The sequence below is a fragment of the Miniopterus natalensis genome, chromosome 3 (assembly GCF_054644295.1).
Source record: "Miniopterus natalensis isolate mMinNat1 chromosome 3, mMinNat1.hap1, whole genome shotgun sequence".
NCBI classification, from domain to species: domain Eukaryota; kingdom Metazoa; phylum Chordata; class Mammalia; order Chiroptera; family Miniopteridae; genus Miniopterus; species Miniopterus natalensis.
Window position 1 is genome coordinate 72,114,082 of NC_142083.1, and position 27,251 is coordinate 72,141,332.

At 37.5% G+C, this 27,251-nt stretch overlaps 1 protein-coding gene across 1 annotated transcript in view; it reads right to left on the minus strand.

Moving 5' to 3' along the window:
• The window catches only part of FBN2 (fibrillin 2), a 216,747-nt gene that overhangs the window by 31,541 nt on the left and 157,955 nt on the right, over positions 1-27,251 (minus strand). The window contains exons 34-49 of the mRNA XM_087815536.1: positions 25,552-25,677; positions 20,039-20,161; positions 19,259-19,381; positions 15,988-16,149; positions 15,236-15,304; positions 14,670-14,795; positions 13,482-13,607; positions 12,473-12,625; positions 9,172-9,240; positions 8,209-8,334; positions 7,912-8,037; positions 7,325-7,450; positions 5,422-5,538; positions 3,717-3,845; positions 3,162-3,281; positions 310-435 (exon numbers count right to left, since the gene is read on the minus strand). Coding sequence (XP_087671662.1) covers positions 310-435; positions 3,162-3,281; positions 3,717-3,845; positions 5,422-5,538; positions 7,325-7,450; positions 7,912-8,037; positions 8,209-8,334; positions 9,172-9,240; positions 12,473-12,625; positions 13,482-13,607; positions 14,670-14,795; positions 15,236-15,304; positions 15,988-16,149; positions 19,259-19,381; positions 20,039-20,161; positions 25,552-25,677 — 1,947 coding nt within the window. The remainder of the gene's footprint in view (positions 1-309; positions 436-3,161; positions 3,282-3,716; positions 3,846-5,421; positions 5,539-7,324; positions 7,451-7,911; positions 8,038-8,208; positions 8,335-9,171; positions 9,241-12,472; positions 12,626-13,481; positions 13,608-14,669; positions 14,796-15,235; positions 15,305-15,987; positions 16,150-19,258; positions 19,382-20,038; positions 20,162-25,551; positions 25,678-27,251) is intronic.

Consider the following 27,251-nt stretch of genomic DNA (forward strand, 5'->3'; position numbering starts at 1 on the left):
CTGGAATTGAACCCGGGACCCTTCAGTTGGAGGGCCGGTGCTTTAACCACTAAGCAAACCCACCTAGGGCAAGAATTTTCCTTTCAGAATGAAAATTTTAAAATGCTATGAAGAAACAGAGCCAATAATTCAAAGCACCTTATAACTTGTCCAGTGCATATACTTTTGAGAACTACATTTTTAATTTACAGAAGATGTATTAGCCATAGATGTGTACTTTGTAGCGACAAATATCAGTATGATGGTTTACTGTCTAACTCTGAAGTTTCTAAGGGTGGATTCTGACAGAGAAGTCGTTTCAAAGCTTACCGAAGCATCTGCGTCCGTTATCAGACAACACAAAGCCAGGGGGGCAGATGCACTGGAAGCCCCCAGGAGTATTGGTGCAGGAACCAAAAAGACAGATGTTGGGGTCTTCATCACATTCATTTATATCTGCAGAACAGCAGAGTTTATTAATTTAATCAAACCAGTACACTGTTCAATATTTCAAGATAAATAATTTGCTCATACAACAACAGTCCACTAGCCACTGGATATTTAATATGAAACAAGAGATTCCATTATGTAAATGTTCCACTTATTCTGTACAAGTAAACTCTTAGTGCTTAAAAGTCAAAGTTTTAACCAACCATATGTTGCAGACTCCTAAGTCGATGACCTCCAGCTCCCTGCATTTGATCCCTAGGGTTGTATTATATGTCCACCTGCCTGCCTGACATGACCAGTTCAATCAATGTCTTATAAGCATTGTAAGCTCAGCTGGCCCCCTCTCTGATGCTCCTCTCAGCAACCTAAACTGCGGTCCTGGAGTCACCTTTGTTCCTCACCCTGGCCTTTTAACCTCCCTAGGCAAGCAAGCAGCATGTGGCCTATCAAACCTACCTCCTCCGTACATTCAGACTCAACATCACTTGCCACAGGGATTACCGTAAATCTCCTGACTGCAACATCTCCCTCTCTTCTCTTCACATTGCCACCAGGGCTGTCTTTCTAAAACACACATCTATTTGAAAATCTGTGCCTATTAAACTAGGACTCAAACTTGTTTTCAGAATTTTATCCTTCCCACCTCACCCCAGAATGGTTCCTTAAAATAAGTAAGGATTCCTTACCAGTGATGTTTGGCTTTTTTTCATTGGAGAGGCTTACTTAATGGTTTAACGAAATGAAGAAACATTACACAATTCCAGGTGCATCAGAATGCAAGCTCCATGGGGACATGACATGTCTGTGTCTGTCTGTCGGGGTCACTAATGCCCCCTCTGCTTAGTCTAGCATAGTGCCTGGCACATATTATGTTCTTAATTTATATGTGCAGCATTTTCATGAGTGAGCTATATCCCATCCTTTCTAAAAAACGAACAACCCCCCCGCAACGCTTCACACTGCCTGTAGGGTAAGTTCCGTCTTCTGAGCTGGCCATTGGACGCCCTTTACCACACTTGTGTTACCTGTGTCTTCAAATGGCCTCCTCTGTTCTGCTCCTTTCTTAATCAATAGTAAATTCCTATCCAGTATTTAAGAGCCACTTGGAATGTCACCAATCCTTTGTGACAAGCTTCCTCGACATGCCACCTGTCACCACTGCCATCATCACTCACAGCCCCCTACTCTGCTCCCACATCCAGAACATACTTCCAGTACAGTGTCTCTCACACAGGTTTACTTACAAAATTTGTCTTTCTTGTTAGGCAGTAAGTTACCTGAAGGCAAGGCCTGTATTCCAGCACCTGAAAGCTGCCGTGTTCACTATAGTGTCCATTGTATGTGGAATGGATTGTGTGTGTGCATATAGCACATGTAAACATATGTGTCTGTGTGTGAGTGCACGTATATAGTCATGTTAGGAAGCATTTCACCTTGGAAAAATTGGTAGAAGAGGTTCTAATCTGAAGAAAATATTCTTACAGTGAAGTTAACTAAAAACCAATGTTTCAGAGACGCAAAATAGTGGCATTGCTAATAACTGATAAAGGAAATAGAATATTTCTAAAGTATAATGAAATGTAACTGATCATAGATGTTTTCCACTAAGAGAAAAGGTAGCTGAATCTTTTGGACACAAAGAAGCACATATATTTCTATTTTCCTCCTACTGGGTGTTACTGTTCCATAAAGGGATGGATCACGGGGACAAGAAGAACTGAGATTAAAGATGGATAAAGAAAATGAAAGAAAGGATCTTAAACATTTCAATAAATTTCTTACTAAGGTGCTTCTATTATTATTTTTAAGTATTAAAAACACTAGATAATCTTACAATGAACTACACAAATCGGACAGAAAAGGGAAAAGATATAAAGACCAATTGGAATGACTAGGGCTACCCATTATATGTAAATATATGGGCTGAAAAATGATTAAATTTGATGAAGTGAACTGCCTCCTTCAGTTCTGTCTGTATAAGTCCCTTGCAATGTGAACAGTAGAGCTACGTGAAATATTTTTAAAAAGCTTATAACTCAAAGGCAAAAAAAATTCCTTAGCAATCACACTAACATTCTGGGGCTTCTGAATTTCAACAAGACTGTAAAAAATAATTTGTATAAAAGTGAAATCAAGGAACTGTAAAAAGTTCGGCCTGCATCATGTCCACCAGGAGACTCTGGGACCCACTTCTGATGTGGTTACAATGTTCTTGTTTTTCTGTTGAAACTCTTCCAGCTTACATCTGTTATGACAAATGGATTAATGTTTTCTGTTTTGACATGCGGCCTTCCAGAGTAAAAAAAAAAAAAAAAAAGTCTCAGCAGCATTGTCAAGGTTTTCTGCTTCACATTTCTAGGACTCTGGACACCTTTAATAGCTGCTTTAAAAGTGGTTGCCAAAGATTACAATTTTTTGTAGACACTCTTTAAATTCAAAGAAAGTCTCTGTTGGCATTTGGAAAAAAGATTAGAGTACACTGAAAATTCTTTTACTAGTATAAGACTTCATTAATGAAAAATCTCACATCCCTAAATCCTGTATTCCCACCACTCCACCTTCAAATCATTTCTGATGATTCAAAAAGACATATGTAGGCAGCTGTATGCTTAACTCCTTGGGTCAGCATGCTTGCCGCGGTCTGGACTGAGTAGACTTCCAGAGAGTCTCTACTAGGTCTTATCATACTGAACAGCTAGGAGAACCTCAGAATAAATGTTAGTCAGTCTCACCGATGCAGTTCTCGCTCTTCACTTCATACCCTGGGGGACAGATGCATCTGAAGGATCCCTCCAAATTCTGACAGGTACCCGGAGAACAAGAGCCGGGAAGGGCTACGCACTCATTGGTATCTTTAAAGAGAAACAAGAGAAACATTATTCAAATATGAGATCATTGTTTCCAAGTGATATTAAAGCCAGCTCAGCTTGGGCCCTCTCTGTTCCTCCAGGTCACTATGGACAAATGTTGCCCTGAGATACTCTTTTGACATCTTGGGTATTACTCATTTGACAGGAGGCTAATTTCCTTTTTTTGTTTCCTTTGTCTATTTTTACTGACACATGGAGAGCTTCAAGCTCTATCCCAGTAAAAACACCGCACATGAGCCATTTCCAATTGTTGGCTTATTCCTCTTAAGGACTATTTCCCATGATACCTTAGCTTGGCCACGTGATCAGACGATCAGATGAAATGTGCATGAGTCCTTAAGTGGGCATTGGGGAGAGTCACATCACTATTTTACAAAACAAAACAACATGAAGACTTTTTATTATTTAGATACTTACCTATACAGTTCTTGCCATCTGGAGTGAGTTCATAGCCTTCATTACATAAACACTTGAAGGAGCCAATTTCATTAAAACACCGCCCGTTTCTGCACACCTGACCAAAAAAGGAACTGCACTCATCTATGTCTGTAAGCAAACAGGAGTTGGCTTTTAAGAGAGAGCTCTCACACATATACTGTGTCACAAGCTGCAACTTAAAAACCTATTTATTGGAACACACTCGCAAAAACCCTCCACTACAATTCCCCATCAACACAGACAAAAATGGCTCATAAGTACCAGGTGACTTGTAAGGTCACATAGAGCCCTACTGTATTTCAACCACAAGAGCACATTTTTGATATTAATATAAACTCAGGAATTTATAACCAAATAAAAGCTGAAGGTTTCAGGTGAAACGTTCCCTTCTTTCCAAATGAAAAAGAATTTCTTTTCCCAGAGGCAGAAGGATATATAAGTTTAACTTGACCGTGTAGTTTGCAAGTGACCTCACCTAGAGATAAGCTGACTATATTCAAAGGAAAAATAATGAAGCATATTAAATACAGAAAAATCAATCATATTAAAAAGAGCCTAGAATTGCTGACAGAATACAGAATTTGAAGAAAAAAAATCATTTGGTGTTAGGTTTCCAGTTAAGCTTAGGTTTGATTGTATTTGAGTAATTTTCTGGGTTGTTTGAAGATTGTGCTTTGATCAGAGCTACGTCCATGTCTTTAGTTCTCCGTGGCTGTACAAAGGGTCTAAGAAACTATAGATAAGATCGTGGCAGTTGAGTGAAAAGTCCAATCAGTTCTAAAGTTTTTTTACAGTTGCAGAATTTTGGAAAAAAGAAAACTGAGAGGAACATATGTTGGGTTGAATTAGCAGTTTTGAGCTGTGATGGTCCCATACCGTGCAAAGCCTGAGTTACTTTCATACACCTTATAGGTTCATGTGGATGAAGAGATGTTATGTTTTAAAGTACCAGCATAGTGCCTGGCACATGGTAAACAAGGAATACTGTCAACACTGGCTGTCATTTCTCTTACTATCTCCTCCACCCAATACAGGCACCCCTCCTCCCACTCCCTCTCACGAGCAATTCTTATTTCAATCAATGTCTGTTAGGGGCAAAGGCTAAAATCCTGTACCACATATGGTAGAGTTTTATTTTCCATAATCTAAAAGTTGGTCACAAACAGAGATCAAACAGGCTTCTGAGGGCGGATGTGGAAACTAGTCACCATGTGCTGTTTTCTGTGGGAAAAGGCATCCCTGGCCTCAAAATCTGACAGAAAATGGAGTTTTAACACACAACATGTTGAGTTGGAGACTGTCAGTGTTTGAGTATAAATCAAGAATGGATTATATTAATTACTTGTAATAATGCTGAAACAATGACAGATTTTTCTTCAATCCCATTTGAAAGGGGTAACAATAACCACAGTGCAGTCCCAATACATCTATAACCTGCATGGCCTTTTCCTGAGTCGACTGGTTGATTGACAGAAGTACCACACCGCAGGTTGTTCTGTGATTATTTATGCCAATACTAAGGCCCGAGTTAACTAGAAATTAGTCAATGATAGCACATACCTTTTGGCACACATTTGCAATTTTAATAATACAAATATTTACTTATTGTTTGGTATTATTTTTCAGTATATTGTATGGAAATGAAACAGAAGTGTTGAAAGACTGAGACTGACTGAGTACTTACCCAGGCAATCATTGTTATGAGTGAGTTCAAACCCTGGATAGCAGAGACAGTTATAGGATCCAACAGTGTTTTTACAGGTTCCATTTCCACACGGGTGCCGCTCACACTCATCCACATCTACAAAGAAACATTGGCTCAAAGGAATTCAGAGTTTAACTAGAAAAACATAGCCTATGAAACATTCACATTATTTTAAACTACTGATTTACTTAGACTGTTGCTCATTCAGTACTAGGAACTCATATTTATTTAAGGAAAATCCTGTGAGTGTGAGACAGAGAAAACTCTGAATTATAAAATCGTAAGAAAAAGTGCCGTTTAATGACTGACAAGTACCTGTAACACTCAGAGTGAGGCTAAGCAAGCATCCCCTTAGTGGAGATGTTTTAATGAACAGTTTGCTTGTCAACTGTAGGGAAACTAATCTTTTGAAATGCTAAGAGAATTTTGTTCTATTAAGCATTATAAACACTCCCCCAGACATTTATAAACCTTAATTTGATCAGCATAACGAAGGTAAACTTTAGGTCCTAGATTTTATGAATTAGTGGAATCCAAATTAAAGAAGTCAATTAAAACTCAATATTATTAGCCTTCAAAAACTGAAATTAAGAAAATATTTAGAAAGGTCATTCTCATATGAGAGAGATGATTTCTAGACTATGAATTCCAGGCTGCTGAAACTCTTCTGCCATGCAAAAAAATGTTTTGTTCCTTAGCAAGGAAGCTTTGTTTAGGAAAGGGGTTACCAAGGAGGCTAGCTGACTTTTATCATGGATGAATTTTTAGGATGGAGGGCAGATTTTTCCATATGAATTTCTAGATCATAAATCTCATATATTCTTTTTAGCAAATCATATTCTCTGTCTGAGAGTACAGCCAGAAGCAGCGTGTATAAGCAAGCATTCTCGGAAAGTTCATGCAAATAGGGCCAAAGCTTCTAGCTTCTAGCTGTCCTTTGAACAAGCATCTCCTAGAGAACTTTTCCTACCACCAAGGGTCAAGTCCACAGGGGGAGCCCTTAGGAGTCAATGGATGAAAGGAGACTTTCCTGGTGGTCCTCATTGTTCGGATATACCATAAACTAGTTCTGCAGTACTGAAATCTGACTTTACTCTTTGTATAGACAGTGTCTTGAATAACAAAAGAGTAGATGCACAACTTTAACTTTTCCTAAACCGAGAACACACTAATTATAAATAGCCAAGTTATAATTTGATTTTCCTCCTTCAAGTGCAAAGCATGTACTCTTTCTGCAGAGACAGAGGCAGAGGCTGACATCAGATTTAAGAAGTTACTCTGAGTTCCAAGGCGTCCGGTCCATCTGCTTTTGAAATCTTATCAATCATCAGCTCAGCAGTTGCTTACTGAACACTATTATTGCTTAACTAACCATTACATTGGCTTGTTGTTTCTAAAAATTGTTTTTAAGAGTTAAAGCACAACAGCAGCAGATAAATCCCACATATTCAATGATTTGAGGTGGGGGGAAGTGTATACTTATATGTACGTATGTATGTGCGTGTATACATATTCATTTCAGTACTGTCACTCTTACTACTCCCTTGCATTCAAAAAGGCTTTCTTGAGTGGAAACAGAGAAGGAAAAGGGTGGCTGGTACTCTAGCGACTTCCACACGACCCTGAGTGTCCCAGAGCCCAGGTTAAGCATGTGAAAGTCATCTGGGAAAAAGGTTGTGAACACTGAACCGAGGAACATTTGTAAGCGGTGTGTCCCTGCTTACAGATTTTATATTGAATGAAACTGTAAACAGTTTAACATAGTTAACTTTTTGTACGATTGTTTCTGGTAAAGACATGTTAATTTGGCAAGTGAGCGAGCTGTAATCTTTTCTGGACGCTCAGCTCCATTTCACCCCTGGAACTCATGTTCTCCTCTTACCCATGCACATGGTCTGGTCCTGGGAAGCCTTGAAGCCATTGTGGCAGATGCATTGGTAACTTCCTTGCAAATCAACACACAGGCCATGACTGCAAACGTTAGGAATTTCTAAACATTCATTGCGATCTGAAACAAAAATAAGACACGTTACACATATCTGATTTTTATTAAGATTCCTTCATTTCTTTCACAGGCATGTTTCTATAACCTGTTATTAATTATTACAGATAGGCTGAAAATGAACCATGACAACAGCTGAATCAAAACAAAGCAAGGCTTTCAAGCATCCAAGTCTCTTTCTTCTAAAATTATGCCATTTTTATATGTTGATTGCTATCTCGAGGATACTATTTTATTTTTGGGTCCAATCCGAGGAAAATCCACTGAAAAGGCCTCTTTTCTGGACAAAATAATCGAATACATAGGGTGAAATAGGTTGTATATCAATGAATAGATTTACCAAGAAAATCTTTTCAAAATTATCTTTGGAAATAATTTTTGAGAGAAAAGCATAGACAAATTTCCAGTGTAGAAATCTAAAGCATGTTGTACTCAGTGCCAAAAAATGAAATGAGCCTCCTCCTTACCCACACAGGCTCCGTTGGGCGAGAGCTTGAAACCCGCAGCACATTCGCAGCGGTAACTACCGGGACTGTTGATGCAGTCGGCGTTCCGCTGGCAGAGATTATCACCATTGCTGCACTCATCAATATCTGGAAGGGCAACAATTTCATTATCGCATTAGTATTACATTCACTTAACCGTTTGGTGATCAACTCCTAAATACTGAGAAAGAGTTGTACAAAAAAAAATCAGAAAGCTGTCTAAAAGCCACTTATGCCCGCCAAACTTATTTGGATAAAGGTCTACATCATTGAGATTACCTTCACAGACCAGGAGTAAGTCATTGTAACTGAAACCCGTCGGGCATTCGCAGCGGAAACTGCCAATCTGGTTGATGCACACGCCATTCGCACAAATGCCTGGGATCTCTTTACATTCATCAATGTCTGAAATGGAACAGATGTGATCAATATATGATGAGAACACACTCATTGCCACAGAAATCAACTCTATACTGGCATGAATGATTTTGTGCTTCATGAAAGCATACAGACCATAAAACACACTTCTTCCTTTAAACAGTGATGGAAAAACTTAAGTAGCTGATCAAGTACACCAAGCGCTGTTACTGTCAACGTGGCAAATGAACTTCGAAGGAATCAGGCCTCCTCTTCAGGTTACGTGTCGGGCTCCCCTGACTACTGCTACGTATCTCATAAAGGAAGCTATCTTGTCTTAACTTTATGTACTTTTTAATAAGTGCATTGATACGGAGACTTAAAATTACATTACTTTTATAATCTTTGAGGAAAAGTTGAATGAGCAATAGAAAGTACATTGAGGAGAATGTAATTTATGTAATTAATAATCTTGCAAATTCGGAAGTACATCGGTATAAAGGGACATGGCAAAAATACACCAAAAAAACTTAAATTCATATGTACAGAAATAACAACTAAAGGTTAAAATAAGGAGGGTTATTTAAGTCACATAACGTAATATTCATGAAAAGGAAAACTACAGTTTTAGCTCGATATATGTGAAATCTTGAGATAGCCACGCAACGATCATAACGTAATCACCAGACTATGCTGATAGAATAAAACCGCGGTTAGCACTGGCTTAGATTCTGTACACATGTTATCTCTTTCTTGTCTAACTGTATTACATCAGAATCCAGATTATTACATTTTTATGGTACTTCAAACTTTAAAGACATTGAGTAGATTTTTACAAATTGATACACAGATGTATTAAAATAAGCATAACCTGAAAAAACTCACCAACAGCTTTTCCTGTGTGAATGTCAAAGGTGAATCCAGGAATATTTCCACATATGGTTTTAAAGTCAGCTTTAAAATACAAACAAACCCAATTCACTCTTAAAATTCTCAAACTCCTTCAAAATAACATTTTACATAGTACCACTTTCACTGCCAAATATATTTTATATTATTCACAGCCAGACATTTTAATTTTAATTTTATGTATTTAACATCAATATCTGCTCCCAGACCTAAAGAGCAGATCTAAGCATTCTTTACTGTTGTTATTATTGTTGTTATTGTTATTGTTATCGTCATCATTAACATTTTATTGTTCTGATATTAGAAGATAAATAAATCATTACAAGATTCAAAATATCTACTTTAGGCACACAAATTATTTTTCTTTTAATGTGCAGGGCTTTAAAAATGATCCAGATTAGAGTACAGATTTAAAAAAGGATTACAAATTGCACAAAGGCATAGGCATAAAAAATAATTTTGTAGCGGTCAAATGTTTTCATAATGAATAATGAGTGAGACATAAATTTTGTCTTTTTTTTTTAAACATAAATGTCTATTTGTTAAAATGTGAAACTTGAAGCATCAAACATAATGCATCATGGAATAAAAAAGAGACTGGGAGAAGAGTTACTCCTACACATAATTCACCAAACTAATAGAAATTAAAATGAATTCTAATTTTTAAGATGTAGATCCTACCAATGCCCACCTCTACACCCATGAGTAAAACTCCTTTCAAGAGAATTAGGTAAAACATACACAACATACTATATTCTAAGTGCTATCGGGGAGGCTCTGTGTCTTTCATCCACCATGCATCAAGAACACACAAACAGGCACATAACAGATGATCAGTTTAATGGTTTCTAGTTGTCTGGAAATGTGTGAACTGTAATTTATATATATCACCTCATTTAACTGTCACTATAACCATATGAATTAGTCACTGTGGTTATTTATTTATTATTCCTACTTTATATATGAGGAATCAGTTTTGGAAACAATACCTAATCTACATATGGTCAGGCAACAGGTGGCAGAGCTTCAATTTAAACATAGATCTGTCTCTCAAACCTAAGCTCTTTACTTTCTCTTACAAAAAAAGTGGTATTTCATTTCCCAAACCAGTGATTTTCAATTTCTAATACATGGAGTTCTTAAATTAGAGAATTGTAAACATGTTTCTATTTGATTTTCCGAAACAAAACTTCAGCAAGATAGGGTTAAGAAAAGCCACTTGCTCATGGAATTTTAGCCACCAAGAAAGATCCCATGTGTCACTTTTCATCAAGTCTCTCATTAAGTTCATTTCACCATCACATTAAATAAAACATTTTAATACATATATCCTAAGAAATATTTGGTAAAAAATGCATAATCATTGTTTCTTATTTGTCCTATTGGATAAATTCTTAGTATCTAAAATTCTTAAAACTGACTACTCTCCGGGTCATAAAAGATTTGAGTAGGCAACAATTTTAAGATAATTTTTTTGTTCTTGTCTCTATTTTTGTTGCTTGTAAAATATATTTGTGCTTGTAAAAAATATTTTACCATGTAACATCAGTTATATTTTCTGCCTAAAAATTTCCGAAAGTTGGAGGAAAAAAATGCTAACGTCTACTTTGACAAAAAGCTGCTTTTATGTAAAGTTTGCTCATCAAATCCATTTTTCTGCATATTTTTCAAAATATGCAAAACCATAAAAGTCATGAAACCATAAAAATCCTGCAAGAAAACATAAGCAGTAAAGTCACAGACATCTCATGTAGCGGAATTTTCACTGATACATCTCCTAGGGCAAGAGAAACATAGGGAAAAATAAACAAATGGGACTACATCAAACTAAAAAGCTTCTGTACAGCAAAAGAACTCAGCCTCAAAATATAAAGGAAACCCATGGTATGGGAGAACATATTTGCCAAGGATGTATCCGATAAGGGGCTAATTTCCAAAGTGTACAAAGAACTCATACTACTCAGCAAGAGGAAGACAATCCAATTAAAAAATGGGCAAAGGACCTGAATGTACACTTCTCCAAAGAGGACATACAGATGGCCAAGAGAAACATGAGAAAATGCTCAACGTCGCTAATCATCAGAGAGATGCAAATTAAAACCACAATGAGGTATCACCTCACACCTGTAAGAATGGCTCCATCAACAAATCAACAAGTGACACGTGCTGGCGAGGGTGTGGAGAAAGGGGAACCCTAGTGCACTGCTGGTGGGAATGCAGACTGGGGCAGCCACTGTGGAAAGCAGTATGGAGGTTCCTCAAGAGATTAAAAATGGAACTGCCTTTTGACCCAGTGATCCCACTTCTAGGAATATATCCTAAGAATCCTGAAACACTAATCAGAAAGAATATATGCACCCCTATGTTCATAGCAGCACCGTTTACAATAGCTAAGATCTGGAAACAGCCTGAGTGCCCATCAGTAGATGAGTGGATAAAAAAGCTGTGCGACATTTACACCACGGAATACTATGCAGCTGTAAAGAAGAAGGATATCGTGCCATTTTGGACAGTATAGATGGACCCGGAGAATATTATGCTAAGCGAAATAAGCCAGGCAGAGAAAGACAAACATCACATGATCTCACTTATATGTGGAAGCTAAAGAACTTAATAAACTGATGGACGGAATAGACTCAGTGACATGGAAGCATGGATCAGACTGATGAATCTCAGAGGGAAGGATGAGGGGTAGGGGGGTGGGGGGGAGAGAATAACCAAAGAATTTATATGCATATATGCACAACCCAAGGACAAGGACAATGGTGTGGTGAGGGACTGGGGAGGGGAGGAGGAGTGGGGTGGAAGGGGTCAATGGGGAGAAAAAGGGACATCTGTAATATTTTCAACAAAAATAAAAAAGGTTGAACTAAAAAAGAAAATACTTACTGATACTTACTGAACTTGGCAGAGTTTAAATTACAAGTTTTTCATCAAAACATTACACCTTCCAGGTCTAGCCCAATGACACAAAGTAGTTATTCAATAAATATTTGTTCAATGAGTAAACAAAGGATGGACCAGCATGGTATAAGATAACGAAGTTAAATGGACCGGTGCTATACACTTAACTCTTTAGCAATGGGGCTCATTTTTAGGATCCAGACTCCTATTCCACAGACAGATCAGAAAGTAGTGTTTGAATCCCAAAGAGGGCCACTTGGGCTTAAGAACTGAGTACATCTGGTTTTAGTACACGTTTGCTTTGACTGTACTGTCACTTATATGAGTGGGTCACTGACTTGGCCTTCAGCAGGAGCAGGAGCTGTGTGCTTACCTGTTCCTGGTGTGGGGCACGGTTCACAAGGCTTGTTCCAGGCTTTGCCCACATTGTATGTGCAGCAGCACATCCTCTTTGTCACGTTAAAAGGTAACTCATTCTCACAGGTGGTTCCATTATAGCTTCGGTAGCAGAAGCTTTTTCTCATGTCTACATGTAGGAAAACAAATAAGCCAACCAATCAATGTATGAGCAATGTATGAGCAAGCAGCAACTAATGAAGCCTGCACATCTGCAGATGCCGAACCTTCTCTATTAACACAACTCTAAAAAATTGCTCATTTAGGGGTATCTTAAAATAATTCTTTAAGTTGAAAATAAATCATTTTTAGGTTAACATCGCTCCTGTTTTTAAATAAGGAATTTCATTTAAAATTTTTATGAGAAACAAAGTTAATATATATTTGCTTTTATATTTAAGGCACTTATTTATTTTAAAAAGTATTACACATTAAATTTTAAATGTTCTCATTTGTAAAATAATGTTCACTTTATATAAATGGAAAATTAAAATTATTTAAGAACATGTAATTATAACATTTGATGAAATTTTCTACCCCTGATTAATTTTTTAAAAATGTAACTAAGTTTCTTTTTTTCTTTTTTAACACTTAAGTATAGCTGACATACAATATTATGTTAGTTTCAGGTGTACAACATAGCTATTCTACATTTATATATCTTAAGATGTGATCATCACGATATGTCTAATACCCATCTGTCACCATACAAAGTTATTACAATGTTATTGACTATATTCCCTGTGCTGTACATTATAGCCCCATGACCTATTTATTTTATAACTGATTAGGGGGTAACAAAAAAAGTAACTATACAGCCAAAGTTCAGAAACATGATACAGAACCAGAAGTTTGTAAGACTTTGAAATACTTAATCATTCATAAAGATTTAATTTCCAAATTTTATGCCATGATTCTGAGACATATGCATCTTACATGGGAAGTGGACAACTGTGATCTAATTAGTCTCTGAGTCCTTTACATACCCATGCAGTTGTGGCCTCCATTGACTTGCATGTATTCAGGTGGGCAAATGCAGGTGTAATTCCCCAGAGTGTTGTAGCAGGTTCCAGGCCCACACACACCAGGATGTGCAAAACACTCATCAATATCTAAGTAGGGAAGAATATCCATTAATTAAGATATTTCCCCATGAGTTTATATTATTTTAACTCTGAATAAAGCATAAGATGACTCCCAAATCCATATTTTCATAAAATTCAGAATTTAAGGCAATTACATTGAAAATACTCCAAAATATGCATTGACATGTATCTTTCTTTAAAAGGAAATAATCCAATATTAAAAAACACAAACGATCAAAAGAAATTATTCCAAAGTGGCAAAAAATAATTTAAGTGGCACCAGAATCTTTTAAATTGAAATTTTATATTCTTCAATGCAATTGCTTTAAAGCCTGCTTTCCTCTTATGTCATTTAAACCAATTTTTAGTGCCAACTTTAAACTGAATCCAGTTAGGGAGCCTATGCATTCATAGCTCCTTTAAATTAGTAGTCATTGAGAGATTCTAGAAGTGGTGCAACTGCCAACTGTTCTCCTTACTAAATCAAATTTCTTCCAGATGCATTTATCTAACATGTTCCAAAAGAAAGGGTATAATGGAGATGTTTACATGTTTAATGTTCATGTTTAGAAGCCTTCATTGATTCCATCGATAAACACTGAGATTTACTGTAAGCCAGGACTCGTAGCTATGAAAATGAGTAAGCTACGGACCTTGCCTCAAGAAGCTCCCAGTCTAGCGGGGAGATGGGCCTCTAAAAGAATGACTATAGTGCCAAGTGATAAGTTGGGGGATGGAAGTGAGAACCGTGTCTGCATCACCTTTGAATTTCTTCATAGTGGTCCAACGTTTAAAAATTACTGGAAAATATTAACTTAATAGTCTCATTCAAGCTTATGTTTTCACACTACTCTGGCTTTCCCCATTTATACTTAATTAATCCATTTACTCAGAGAAAACCAGTAGTAAATTATAGCAAATGAGCTTTGAATTAATTTACCTAGCAGTGTTGATATGAAAAGAAAATGCTATGAACCCATCTCTACAGATCCTTTGATAGAATGTGAGGATGGAGCCTTTTCCCCAGGCCTGATCAGGAATTTTGTTTTAAATAGCGCTGATCGTCTTTTAGGTATACATTCACCTCACCTTCGCAGATGCGGGTTTCCTCGCTGAGGTAGTAGCCTTGTGGGCACTCGCACTGGAAGCTCCCGAAAGTGTTGATGCAGTTTCCTCCCTGGCAGAGACCCGGTAGCTCCTGGCATTCATCAATGTCTGCACGAGGGGAGACAGCTCACTTACAACAAGGACCGTCATGAAAGACAAAGTTACTGTTAGAGCTTCCAAACATGTGACTTCCATGGGTGCACGTGAATGCTCTCTTAATATGTTTATTCTGACCACGGAGATTCCTGGCTTTGTTGTGGAACTTTGCTATAAGCTGAGAGGAGTTTTAAAGCAAATTGGGGATGACTGAAGTCGGGGGAATATCAGTACAGACAGTTTCTCTGCAGAACAATCAGACGTCAGATCACTGCAATGGGTCAGATCTTTCCGACTTACAAGCGGTTATTTAGCATCCCGGTAACTGCCCACCTGTAATTTTGCAAAATAATCTTGTTGGGATTGCTCCCCACTACTTTTTTTACCCGTTTTTCTCTAAAGTAAACTCTTTACCTTGGTTACATCTGGGTGAATATTGGAGCTGCACTCACCTTCTAAGATGATTGTGATGGGGTTGGGTCTGAAGCCCTCACCTCCAGGACACAAGGTGTAATATTCAGCTACAAAACAATGAAAAAGAAGACATTTGATATCTGTGTCCGAGTGGCTGAGACGATGAACAAGGGATGTATCTACAATTTCCTTAGTACCTTTTCAAATACATCGAAAAGTATATTACATTTTACACAAAATAATTACTTCATAAATGATAGAAACAAGATAACAGAAACCATTTGTTTTTAATTGAAGAAAAAACTCCTTTGCAGACAATTTATATCACAACTTTTTTGGCCAGTAAATAAAAACTCAAAGGCTCGACAATTCACGTTTCATCTATGTCCCTATCAGAAAGAACACATGTTTCCACTTGAGGCATAATATGATTGATTTCAGGAGTACAGCACAGCCATGAACCTGAACTAGAACCACCTCTGAGAAGAACCACGAATGACCTAATTTATGTGATACCATGGAGAACTGATATTATCACCATTCATATTGGATTGTGGTTTAAAAATTGTTTCCTTTTTATCATAGCATGAAAAACAATAAAAGGAGAAGAATTCGAATTTGTTTTATATAAAACACTCTTGGCTGGTTTCAGCACGATCACTGAAAGGAACCCAAATGTAAAATTTTGGCCCTCATACTATTTCTCCCTTCCCCAGCACAAGAATAAAATTGCAACTAGTCTTCAGCTACCAGAGTTTGTTCCCTTCCTCTTCTTCAGCTCCATACTCACTGCTATTGACAGGGGGACACGTCTCGCAGGGGTTCCCCCAGGCCTTTCCCAGGGAGCAGCAGCAGGAGGAGCGACTGACGCCCACCCCAATTTCGGTGTTGCAGGACAGGCTTCCGTCTCCTCGAGGACCGAACTTCAGGTAGCAGTTGCCCACACGGTTGTCTGCAGAGCAACAGAGGAGCTTAAAACCGCCCTTGCCATAGTAAGAACTCCTTGTTAGGGAAAGATCACCCAAATGGTGAAATTCAAGTTCTTGTATGTTAATATAAAAGGTTCGTTTTCATCCTCAGGACAAAACAATCTCTTGCACAGTGGAACAACCTTACTCAAAATCTTAATAAAAGTTTAATCCTAACAAACTCAAATTTTTATTCCATATTTTCCCAGTTTTGAAAATCCACTGTATGTACCTGGAATGGTCCTATGAATGCAATTAACTGTGCGTCAGCTGTCACGCATGAATCTGAAATGTATCCATTTCATAAAAACCGATTCCACATTTCAAACACATCTGATAGGTTCTAGCTTATCACTACTTCTTGCATCATTAAAACACATACCTGAAGACATTTTCAGAAACTTTGACAGCTCATAATTTTGCTGATGAGAGGACAGCTATTTTCTTTGCTCCACAAATGGATCTTATTTTCACTTTTAGAATATCAACACTAATTAGAACCATCAATGATTTTCTTTTATTTGTACATCACATATTTCCTTCCAACAAGCCTTGTCTAAACACCTGGTTTCACCATTTGTCTACCTAAAAACCCTATTAATTAAATTTTGGATATGGGAGAAACACGGACCCGGATGATTCAGGTTCTTGTCAAATACTGCATGTTGAATTTCTTATTGACTAACAGACAAGAATACCATATTTCCTTTGTCTATAGAAACATACTGTTGACTCATTCTTTGATTCTTGAATGTGAAAAATTTCATCTAGGATACTGGCCTCTGAAGACTCAGAGCCTGGCATTTTGCTTATATGATCAATTTCACCATCCCCTTTAGACTCCAGACTAGAGTGCTGGTCTCTGCTGCATTCATCTTCTGACACATCTGACAACTGTAAAATGTTTTCCACTGTCAATTTTCTTCTCCTTGCCATTATGGCCAGAAAGTGAAGCCTTCCGAATTCTCAACTGTGTTCAAGAAATGCTCAGAGAAGACTCAAAATACAGTGTTCTCCACTCTTCTTGTATACCTTCTTGAAAAGCGGTGTAATAATCCCTTGGGCAACACAACAAGAAAACTGAAAAGTGATGCCACAGTGACATTTTGTTTCACTACTGTGTCATCCCTCTAGGTGACACCCTACTTTTCCACTTGATAATTATATTCTTTGTTTTTAGTGTCACTGGGTATAATTAATGAGTAATGATGAAATAAAATGGTTCAAGACAAAAGAAAATTAAGATCATCATGTTACCTTAGACCTATAACAGGGTCCAGTGAACCCTTATGGTATTTGTGAGACAGAATGAGTCTTTGTTCTTTAGAAAAGCTCTAAGGAAGAATAAAGCCATGGAATATCAACCTATATAAACAGAATTGCTCTAAAAATAAACTAAAAAAAGAAATTGATTATATGCTGACAGTTCATCTGAGTACTGTAGTCCATTCTCTGCAGGGCTGACCTGGTCTATGCTTCTGCCAATAGAACAGAGGGACCTTTGAGGTCCATGGGACCGACATTTCACATTACTCAGTCTAATTCTGCCTGTCTATTAGATATAAAATTATATTTATGTAATTGTTTTAATTTGATTTTCTTACTCCTAATAGCGTTGGGCATTTGTTTATATAATAGTTTTGGGCATTTGTTTATGATTGTTGCCTTTTGCAGGACTCCCTTTTATTAGTTGCCTTTTCATAGCCTTTGTTTGCTCCAAGGAAGCTTTTAAGAAATGCTGAGGCTCCAGTGACTCAACTTCTGGGAGTGAAGCAGGCACCAGAATCGTTTTAAGGTTCCAAATGGGATTCTACTGTGCAGCTGGGGTTGGGAACCACTCTGTGATCTGGGCTATGGCTCCGTCTCTGACTCCTTTCCTCATGCTCCTCCCCTCCGCGCCCCTCCTGCGCCTCAGCCTGGCTGCTGTGTCTCCAACACCAGCATTCTCCTGCTACGGGCCCTTCGCACTGGCTGCTTCTTTGCCTCGAAGACGTCTCCTCTCAGAGGTCCAGTCAGCTCGCTCCCTCCTTTACATCTCTGACTCTTCTACCCTCCAAATAACATAGCACGTATCGTACAACCACCTCCAGTGTCAGAATTTCTTCTCACTACGTCTGTCTCCCTGCCACCAGAATGTAAACACAAAAGCAGAGAATTTGCTCACTCTGTTCCCTCTGCAGCCCCTAGAACAGAAAACACTCACTATTTACTGAACAAACAATTCTGAATGAAAAAGTCAGAACCTGGAGTAACTATCAACCATCACTCAATATATTCTCTAAAATTTGAAAACAAGATAAAAATTGCATATAAATCACAGGGGCAAACATTCCCTCCATAGACTACAAGGTCAGGAGCACTGACAAGGAAGACAGAGGGCAGATTGGTACTGATGCAAGAATTTTCTTCTTTTTTTTTGCATCCTGTCAAGAAATTCTCCAGAGCACTTACTCTTCTAGGTAAATGCTCACTAAGGTGCAGAAATAGGGCAGACGGCAAAAACTGGACAATTATTTTCTAAACATCAGAGATGTCAGGAACATTGAAGACAGATTCTGAACCTTTGTTACTGCCTTCTTTGCTTCTCCCCGATCTCCCAACTTGCTTCACTCCAAAGGTTTGGCTCAAGAAATCCAGTTCTCCCATTCCTCTCCTCTCATCACTTCACTTATTACACTCCTACGTGACCCTGCTCGTAGGAGAGATAAATGTATAATCCATTAGTTCTACCACTTTGGGCTGTCCTGGTCAATGCACTGGACAGGGGGCCCAGCAATTTCGCACTGGGCCTCAGCTCTGCCATTTGCAAGCTCTGAGGTTTGAGCAAAGTGCTGCACCTCTCCAAGCCTGGGTTCCCAAGCCTCTGAGAGGAGGAAGTTGGAGCAGATGTTTCGAAAATTTGTTTCCAAATACGACTTGGCAGATAAACACAATAATAATGACCATATAATTTGATAATCTAACGTTTCTTTAGAAAAACAGCTGTTTTGTTTGCAAATTAACTGTAGCAAATACCACAGTTCATTACCAAGAGAGTTTGAATATTCAGCTCTAAATAATTCTACGTGTTTGTTTCAGATAGCTTTTACTCACCAACACAGCCCACACCAGTGGGGTTCAGCTGGAAATCAGGTGGGCAGTTACACTCATAACGACCAGGCGTGTTGACACACAGGCCATTCACACAGTTTATGGGATCTGCACATTCATCAATATCTAGGAAAAACATTTAAAAGGCCCATGTTAAACACCTTGCTGACTGGTTATTTAGAGCCAGAACTTGCCAGTGTGGCCAGCTACTTTTCTGTTGTGACCAGTCAGCAAAGTGTTCAAAATTACTTAAATTAATGCAGACACGAGTTATCTCGTGATGTGTCAGCACATTGCTGTTCCAAAAAATTTGGTGCATTTTCATTACGAAGGCCTCAGCACAATGAAATAAAGATGAAATCCTTTTATATAGTACTTAACGCAATTTCCATATATCAACCACACAGTACTTATGATAATATAATTTAACAGATAAGTAATAATGAATTGTTGGAATTTTGATGAAGAAAAAAGTTATGTCACTATTCGCTTAACTAAAATTATATATGCACATATATATACGCACACATATGCAAGTACAGAGAAAATATATAAAGGAACACTTTCCCAGTTTCATGTTAGATATTTAATATTAGGTTGTTTATATAAAAATGGATTAATTTCATTTACAATTAAATGTATCAGAATTTAATTTTCTCTTTCAAAAAAATGTATAACCCAATGTATAGTTTAGCTAAGCAGAAATCTGAGGACTATTTAAACCTAGCACAAAATATTCATTTCAACTAATAAGAACACAATTAAGCCCTTAGCTGGCCATACCTGTACAGTTCCCGCCTGTTCTGTCCAATTCATAACCATCATCGCAGATACAATGAAACATTCCAGGCAAATTATTGCATGTTCCAAAGACACAAATATTTTGGAAGGAGCATTCATCAATATCTGAAGATTGAAAAAAATAGTAATTTCTTGTTTACAAGGACACCTTAATATGTTAATTTATTGTAAAACATTAATAAAATTTTCTATCTCCTCAGATATTCTTATACAGTAAAAAATTTTCATTTTCTTTGACCAGGTAAATGGCATGCAACTAATATTCATCTGGAAACAAATATAAAAGAAATACTATTTTATTTTATTGACAGTATTTTAACTGTCTTGGATTATAATATAAACAAAGAATTCTCCAAAGGTATAAAACACAAAAATTAAATATAAACATGTGAAAGTAGTAAGGTTGTAAAACTTAAAGATAAAAACAAATTCAAAGATTCTAATAATTTCGTGCAAAAAGATGTTTTTTAAACATCTACAACATACAAAATATATAACATAATATTTTAAATATTCAAGATCTCATTAACATTACTTAAGTTTGACTTCTTAAAATGTTTTTATTCTGTAATCTGATCTGTTATAAAGCCAGTTTAAAAAGGGAAACAATTTTTTTCCTAAGAGTATGAAATAAGATCATGCCTTGCCCCACATTCTTACAAATTTCATTAAAATAGCTCTGTTGAAGCCAGGAATTCAGTTTATGAAACTCTTCCATGAGGCTTTAACTCAAAGTCAATAAATAAGAAATCACTCCTCATTCATATGAAAATGAAGGCACATGTGTGTGTGTGTGTGTGTGTGTACAGCTGCAGAAATAATCTATATTTCTCTTCATAGGAAGAGGTGAACATTTCATACACAAATTGCCTCATATTCTGAGAATGCAGACCAGGCATGTCATTTTAGACTACACCATGCAAATCGTCCTAAAGTGCTGTCTTGCGTCTGAAAAGGTCTCTCTGGTTTATTAAAGTATTATAATTAAGATTAAAATAATGAGTTTCAACTAACTTAGATTTAAGGTATGGTTCAAATAGTGTTTAAAAGTTCAACTGATACATAAAGGTGTCTCTTTTTGTGTTGGGGCAATAAACAAAATTATTCTCTTTTTATAAATGAATACTCATTAAGCTCGTTTATCACTGAATTGTGTTCATATATAACTGAAAATGGAATTGTGTTATCAGCCCTCTGGGTATGCATTTCACTTTTAAATGACCTTTATCAGAAAGAACTTCCATTTAAATAATGTAGTAGTTGTGTAAAGGAAGTTTTTAAAGAGAATACTGTGCTGTTTTTATAAAACTGGTGCATGCTCAGAAATTCAAATACAGAAAAGTATTGATATCAAACAGAAAAGATAGAAAACAATACAGAAAATAAAACAGCAAAAACAAAATTCACTCCACTGATAAACGTCATTCCAAATATTTCTCTATGCATATTCAGAGTGAAGCTGAAACCACTGATATGCATCAGATCAATTTTTATCTCAATAGTTTTTAAAATACCTTCTGATGTTAAGAATTGATGAAAAACACTAAAAATTTATCTTCTGAGTTTATGTTAAAATTCAAATGTAATTTTCATTTTTATTTTTTTAAATTTATCTTTACTGATTTCAGAGAGAGGAAAGAAGAGGGAGAGAGAGACAGAAACATCAATGATGAGAGAGTCATTGATCGGCTGCCTCCTGCACGCCCCGACTGGGGATCGAGCCCGAAACCTGAGCATGTGCCCTGACTGGAATTGAACCCTGATCCCCTGGATCCTAGGTTGACGCTCAACCGCTAAGCCATGCCCGGCCGGGCTCAAATATAATTTTTAGACAGTATTAATGGGTACTGTACAATAAGAAAATTAGCATTCACATATGCTTCCAACTTAGTTTTGTTATTTATATTATCACTTTTTAAAAAAGATTTTTTATTGATTTTTAAAGAGAGAGAGAAACACTGATATGAGAGCAGAACATGGATCAGCTGCCTCCTGCACGCCCCCAATCGGGGACTGAGCCCACAACCGGGGCACGTGCCCCTACTGGGGATCAAACCGAAAACCCAGCACAACAGGCAACCAAGGGAGCCACACCAACCAGGGCTATTTTCACCTGTTAAAAGGTGAAAATACCATAATCCCTAGAGTATAGTGCTAATTCCTCACTTAAATGAATCAATAATGTTTTTACTGCATCTTCTCCATTTATTCTTGATTGGCAGTGTTTCATTGCTAAGTTTTTGTTCTTCTTTTCCAAGAAGGGACAGCCCACAGATGTTTTCTTCCTGAATTACTTCCTATGTGAGAATATGCCTATCGTTTTTATAGTTAACTATTAACTAACTGCTGAGGTAGAATGTTCTTTAGTCACATGCCTTCAGAATTTTGTGGGCATTGTACTAGGTGTCTTTTGGTACTGAGTATGTGTTTCATTCATGACTTGCCCTTTCTATCTAGTGTCTGGAGAATTCTTTGTGACTTAAGTCAACATAAGGAATAAATCTAAGTCTTTGTCTCATAATTTATTTTTTCCTGTACATTCAGTTCTCCCTTCTATTTCAGGAAAATATTTGGTTGTTTAGTGCTTTTTTTCTATTAAGTTTTTCGGGGTGCTTCACTTCAGAGACCTCGATTATACTTATGTTTATGGCCTACATCTTTTCTCTAATAGTGTTAATTTCTTTCTTTTCCCTTCAAGGCCATTGTCTCAAGTCCATTCCCTATGCCTGTAGTTACATTTTCACCAGTCTCTGCTGTACTTTGCTGTTTCTATTGAATAGTTCTAAAAATGTGTTGTATTTGTCCCCGTTTCTTGTTTCCTTTGACATTGCAATCTCCCTCTTTGTCTTCTGTCCTCTGTTTTCATGATCTCTTTGTACTTGTTCAATTATACTTTATTAAGGCCATCTATTAGGGCACAAAGTACCTACGGGAAATTTGCTCTTGTCTCTTCGACAGTTTTCTTCCACTCTGGGTTGGTTCTTTATCTGCTTTTTGAACTTTATTTAATTTTACCTTTTTTTTTTAGAGTATGTTTTCATTGATTTTTCAGATAGAAAGGGAAGGAGAGGGAGAGAGGGAGAGAGAAACATCAATTGGCTGCCTCTCGCACACCCCCTACGGGGGATCGGGCCCACAACTCGGGCACATGCCTTGCCTGGGAACTGAACTGGGGACCTCTTGGTCCATGGGATGACGCTCAATCCGCTGAGCCACACAGGTCAAGTCTGAATGTATTTTTGTCCTTGCTGTTGATTCCTACACAGCTGCCATTGTTTACTTTCAGTCTGTAGATATACATTGTTTGGTCAGCTCTCTCAAGAGTTTTTATATAACCTGACACAGCTTAGATGGAGCTTCTTGACATTCTCCCTTCTTTATCTGGGCTTTCTTTGGAAGATAGCTTGGGGTATGGGTTTCATTAAAGCTTCTATCCTATAGCCCCACTTTTCATAAAGTGGGAGGAGTAGGTGAACAGTTTCATAAAGTGGGGGTCAGGGAAACAGGGTGGCTCTTTGTGCTCTTTGTTGATGAACTTGGCCTATGTGCTCTCTTTAGACATTAAATAGCCTGTATGTAGGTTTAGTCCATCTGATGTAGTCCTAACTTGTCCCTTAGGCGGTTCCTCCGGGTTTTGCACACTCCTATTTTGTTGGGGAATACTGGGAAATGTCCAACCTAGCAATTTTTGGGACTCTAGAAAAGCTGAGAATTTGTGGTGAAAAAATAGATGCTGAGTGGATCACGCCGCTCAGAGCGTCAATTCAGAGGGACGTACATTTTGAAGATGGAGAGACATCGGGGAATTAAATTAGTACATTCAGCAGAAACTGTCTAGATGAGTCAGATCTTATAGGTAGAGCGATAAGACAAAAACAAGGAGACACGGGCACAGCCATGAAAGTTCATTTTTGGGATCTCAAAAGTCCGCAATTAGCTAAATGGAGTAGGGGTTTTCAACTGAGGGTGAACTACAGGAGTGCCACTCTCAGTTACCCTGGAAGTGGGGGTTCCTCTTGGTGGTCATGGCGTGTTTTGAGAAAGTCAACATGTGAAAGAAATACAGAAAATAGAAACTACTGAGCATCAACTCAGGGGAGATCTGGGGAAAGTTCTAGAAGGTCCTATGCCACAGATAAAGGAACAGAATTACAAAGAGAAAATTCTGTGTTATATATAAAGAATTAGTTTTGAAATTTTATGTTGGCAGAAGTGTCTGGCTACTACTTACTTGTTCATTTTCCCACTAACTCTTGTCAAGCTGACATGGGTAATAAATCACGTAACTCCATAACCATACTGACTCACATTTTCTACTGACTGGCTTCAGTGCTTAGAAGAAACCAGGCCTGGGGAGAAAAAGTGAAGCTTACTCTGCAGTTGCCTTATGTGAAGTGGGTTAGATTCTGTGCAATCTGGCAGCTCAGTGCAGAAGAATGAGTGCTTTCATTTTCTAACGTCATCTTCCCCAAGGCCTACTATTCATCCTCTTAAATGATTCTCCTAAAATTGGTGGATATTTATGAAAAATTCCATGATCTTTCAGGCACACTTTCTTCAGTACCACTTCTGTTAGTGGGTCAGTTAGGCCCTACTCCGAGCCAACCTGGGTTGTATAACTTAGTCTTGTTGGGTTGCTGCTAGTGAAGTGTGCGCGCGTCCTGCTATTTACAATTTCTGTTCGTTGGATTAGACCCTAGTGTAGGGAGAGCCTGTAATCTGGTTTCATTTTATAATTTTTGCTTAGAAGTCAGCTTGAGTTATTTGTTTAAAGGTTTTCTATGAATCACTAGTTTTGTTCAAACCTTATGTTTACATGAATTGTTTTCAATCTTTTTCCTTTATTTACATTTCGATGAACTCCTTATGAACACAACGATGGCCCAAACAATATGTAATGTGAACTGAGTCTCCAATTTAAAAGAAAATCCAAATTCTTTTTCTTGGAAAGATACGATACTAGTCACCAAATCCCATTTCTAGGAAAGGGGGATGATGTAATCACTGAGAGGAAGAAGACATTACTATTGGGCAAAAGGTGCGGTCCTTAGTGAGTCCCCGAGAGGGACTTCCAGTCCCAGACATGCAGACGGTGTACTAAAACGTGAAGGCAAATGCCAAAAATGGGCCACTTAGATTTTGATAAACACATTAAATAGCAGTGATTGGGGTAGATAGTATATCCTATTTTAAAAACTGAATAGTTTTTCCACATGTCATTCATTTAGTGATAAAAAAAGAAATGGTTAAAAAAAAAAAAGAATGAGCCAAACTTCCAACTATTGGCTCGTGGCCAGGAAAACTTCATAAGAGATGAAAGCTGCCTCCCTCATTATTCATTCGGCAAAGTAATCCACGCTTAAACCAATGACTTTTTTATGTGCAGCATGTGCTGTGTATTCTGCTTCCAGGTGGAACCTGTTCCAGCCCTTTTTGTGGTTTCCTTTGCTGTAGTGGATCCAACTTGGAAATGAGTTGGAATCCTGGTGACCCACCTTGGCAGGACCTGCTGTCTGAGGCTGGAGTGAAGCCCATCTCACACTCGCAGCGATATGCACCCGGGACGTTGAGGCATTGTCCGTTCTCACAGAGATTTATGTTTTCTGCACACTCATCAACGTCTGGGGGATAAGCAAATTACATCTCTATTAAGTTCCAAACTTCATGACACAGAAGCTCTATAACTAAGTCAATTTCACTGGCTTGAGTGAGTGCTCATTAACATGAAGCAACAATTCATAATATTCACCTAGATAAGGGTATACAACTTGACAGTGGAGCTATTTGACCTACACCCCAACACTAAATTCTAACATGATTAACAGGACGAATGCAGGTATCTCTCCCATTTGTCTTAGTTTTCTTTAATGACAATCTGTTGCATCAGTATTACACCAACATCATTTAGATATGACAAAGAACATTGGTACCAATCTTAAAATGGTGTTAATTTAGTTGACAACATTACAGTGGTAAAAGAAATAACTAATTCTTTCACTAGTTTAAGTATTTTAAAGCAAATTAGGGACACTCAATGAGAATTAGAAAAGTTTTTTTCATGTCATTATATCAAAATATTCCTATCTTAAATATGCAAATGAACATTATCCATAGACCTTGAAGATAATTTATTAATTCCACCTAATGGATAAAAGTGGGGACAGAAACCAATGTTGATTGAAGGCCAATATTCGCCAGGTAATATGCTAGTTGCACGTTTTCATTTAGTCCACCAATCCTGTGAGCTTTGGAAGAGGAAGAACCAAAGCCAAGAGCAGCCAACTGCGCTGCCGGAGCCTCAGCATCTAATCTGTGGCTGAGCCAGGATCTAAGTACAGCCGTATCTGACACCAAAGCCATGCCCTTTCCTTCACACCATGGTGCAGAGAAATGATGAAATATCCTACAGTCTAAGGAAGATGAAATAGCCAAGTTTTAAAAGTAAATAATGCTTTAAAATAGAATAGACGTGTTTTATTAAAAAGGCATTTGAAAATAACGAGTCTGTGTAGTTACAGGTTTAAAGTGTGTACTGAAATTCAACTGAGAAAGACCTATCTTAACAAACAAAAGCATCATACTTTATGTCCACAAAGATCATCTAGTCTTAAAAATGAATATGAGTATATGTTTATCCTCAAGGAATGTGGAATGAATAGCAGCTAAGTAGCAGCTAACATTTAGTGAGCTCATATGATGTGTTTTTCTAAGGCCTTTACATGTTTTATTTCATTTAGTCTTATCAAAACCATGTCACAAGCTGAGATTTTGATAAACACATTGAATAGCAGTGATTGGGTAGGTCATACATCGAATCTGAAGAAGCCAAAGAGTTTTCCCATGTCATTCATTTAGTGATTAAAAAAATAACAAAATAAATGGTATTATTATTATTACTATGCCCACTTTAAAGGCCACACAGGTTAAGTAATTTACTTAAGGCTATTCAGCCAGGAAACAGCACAGGAAAGAACTGAATTCAGGTGGTCTAATACAGACAGAGCCTCTATTTTTGGCCAATATGTTAATATATAAACAAGAGAAAATGACAGTCATTAGCAGTAAAGAATAGTAATAAATGTCATCATTTTAAATCTTCCACCAATATTTTAGAAAATTTTTCATGTTTTTGTGTTTAATGTAAGATAAAGACACCTAGTCACCTGTAAGTTCTTAAACAGAGGTAGGGATTTCA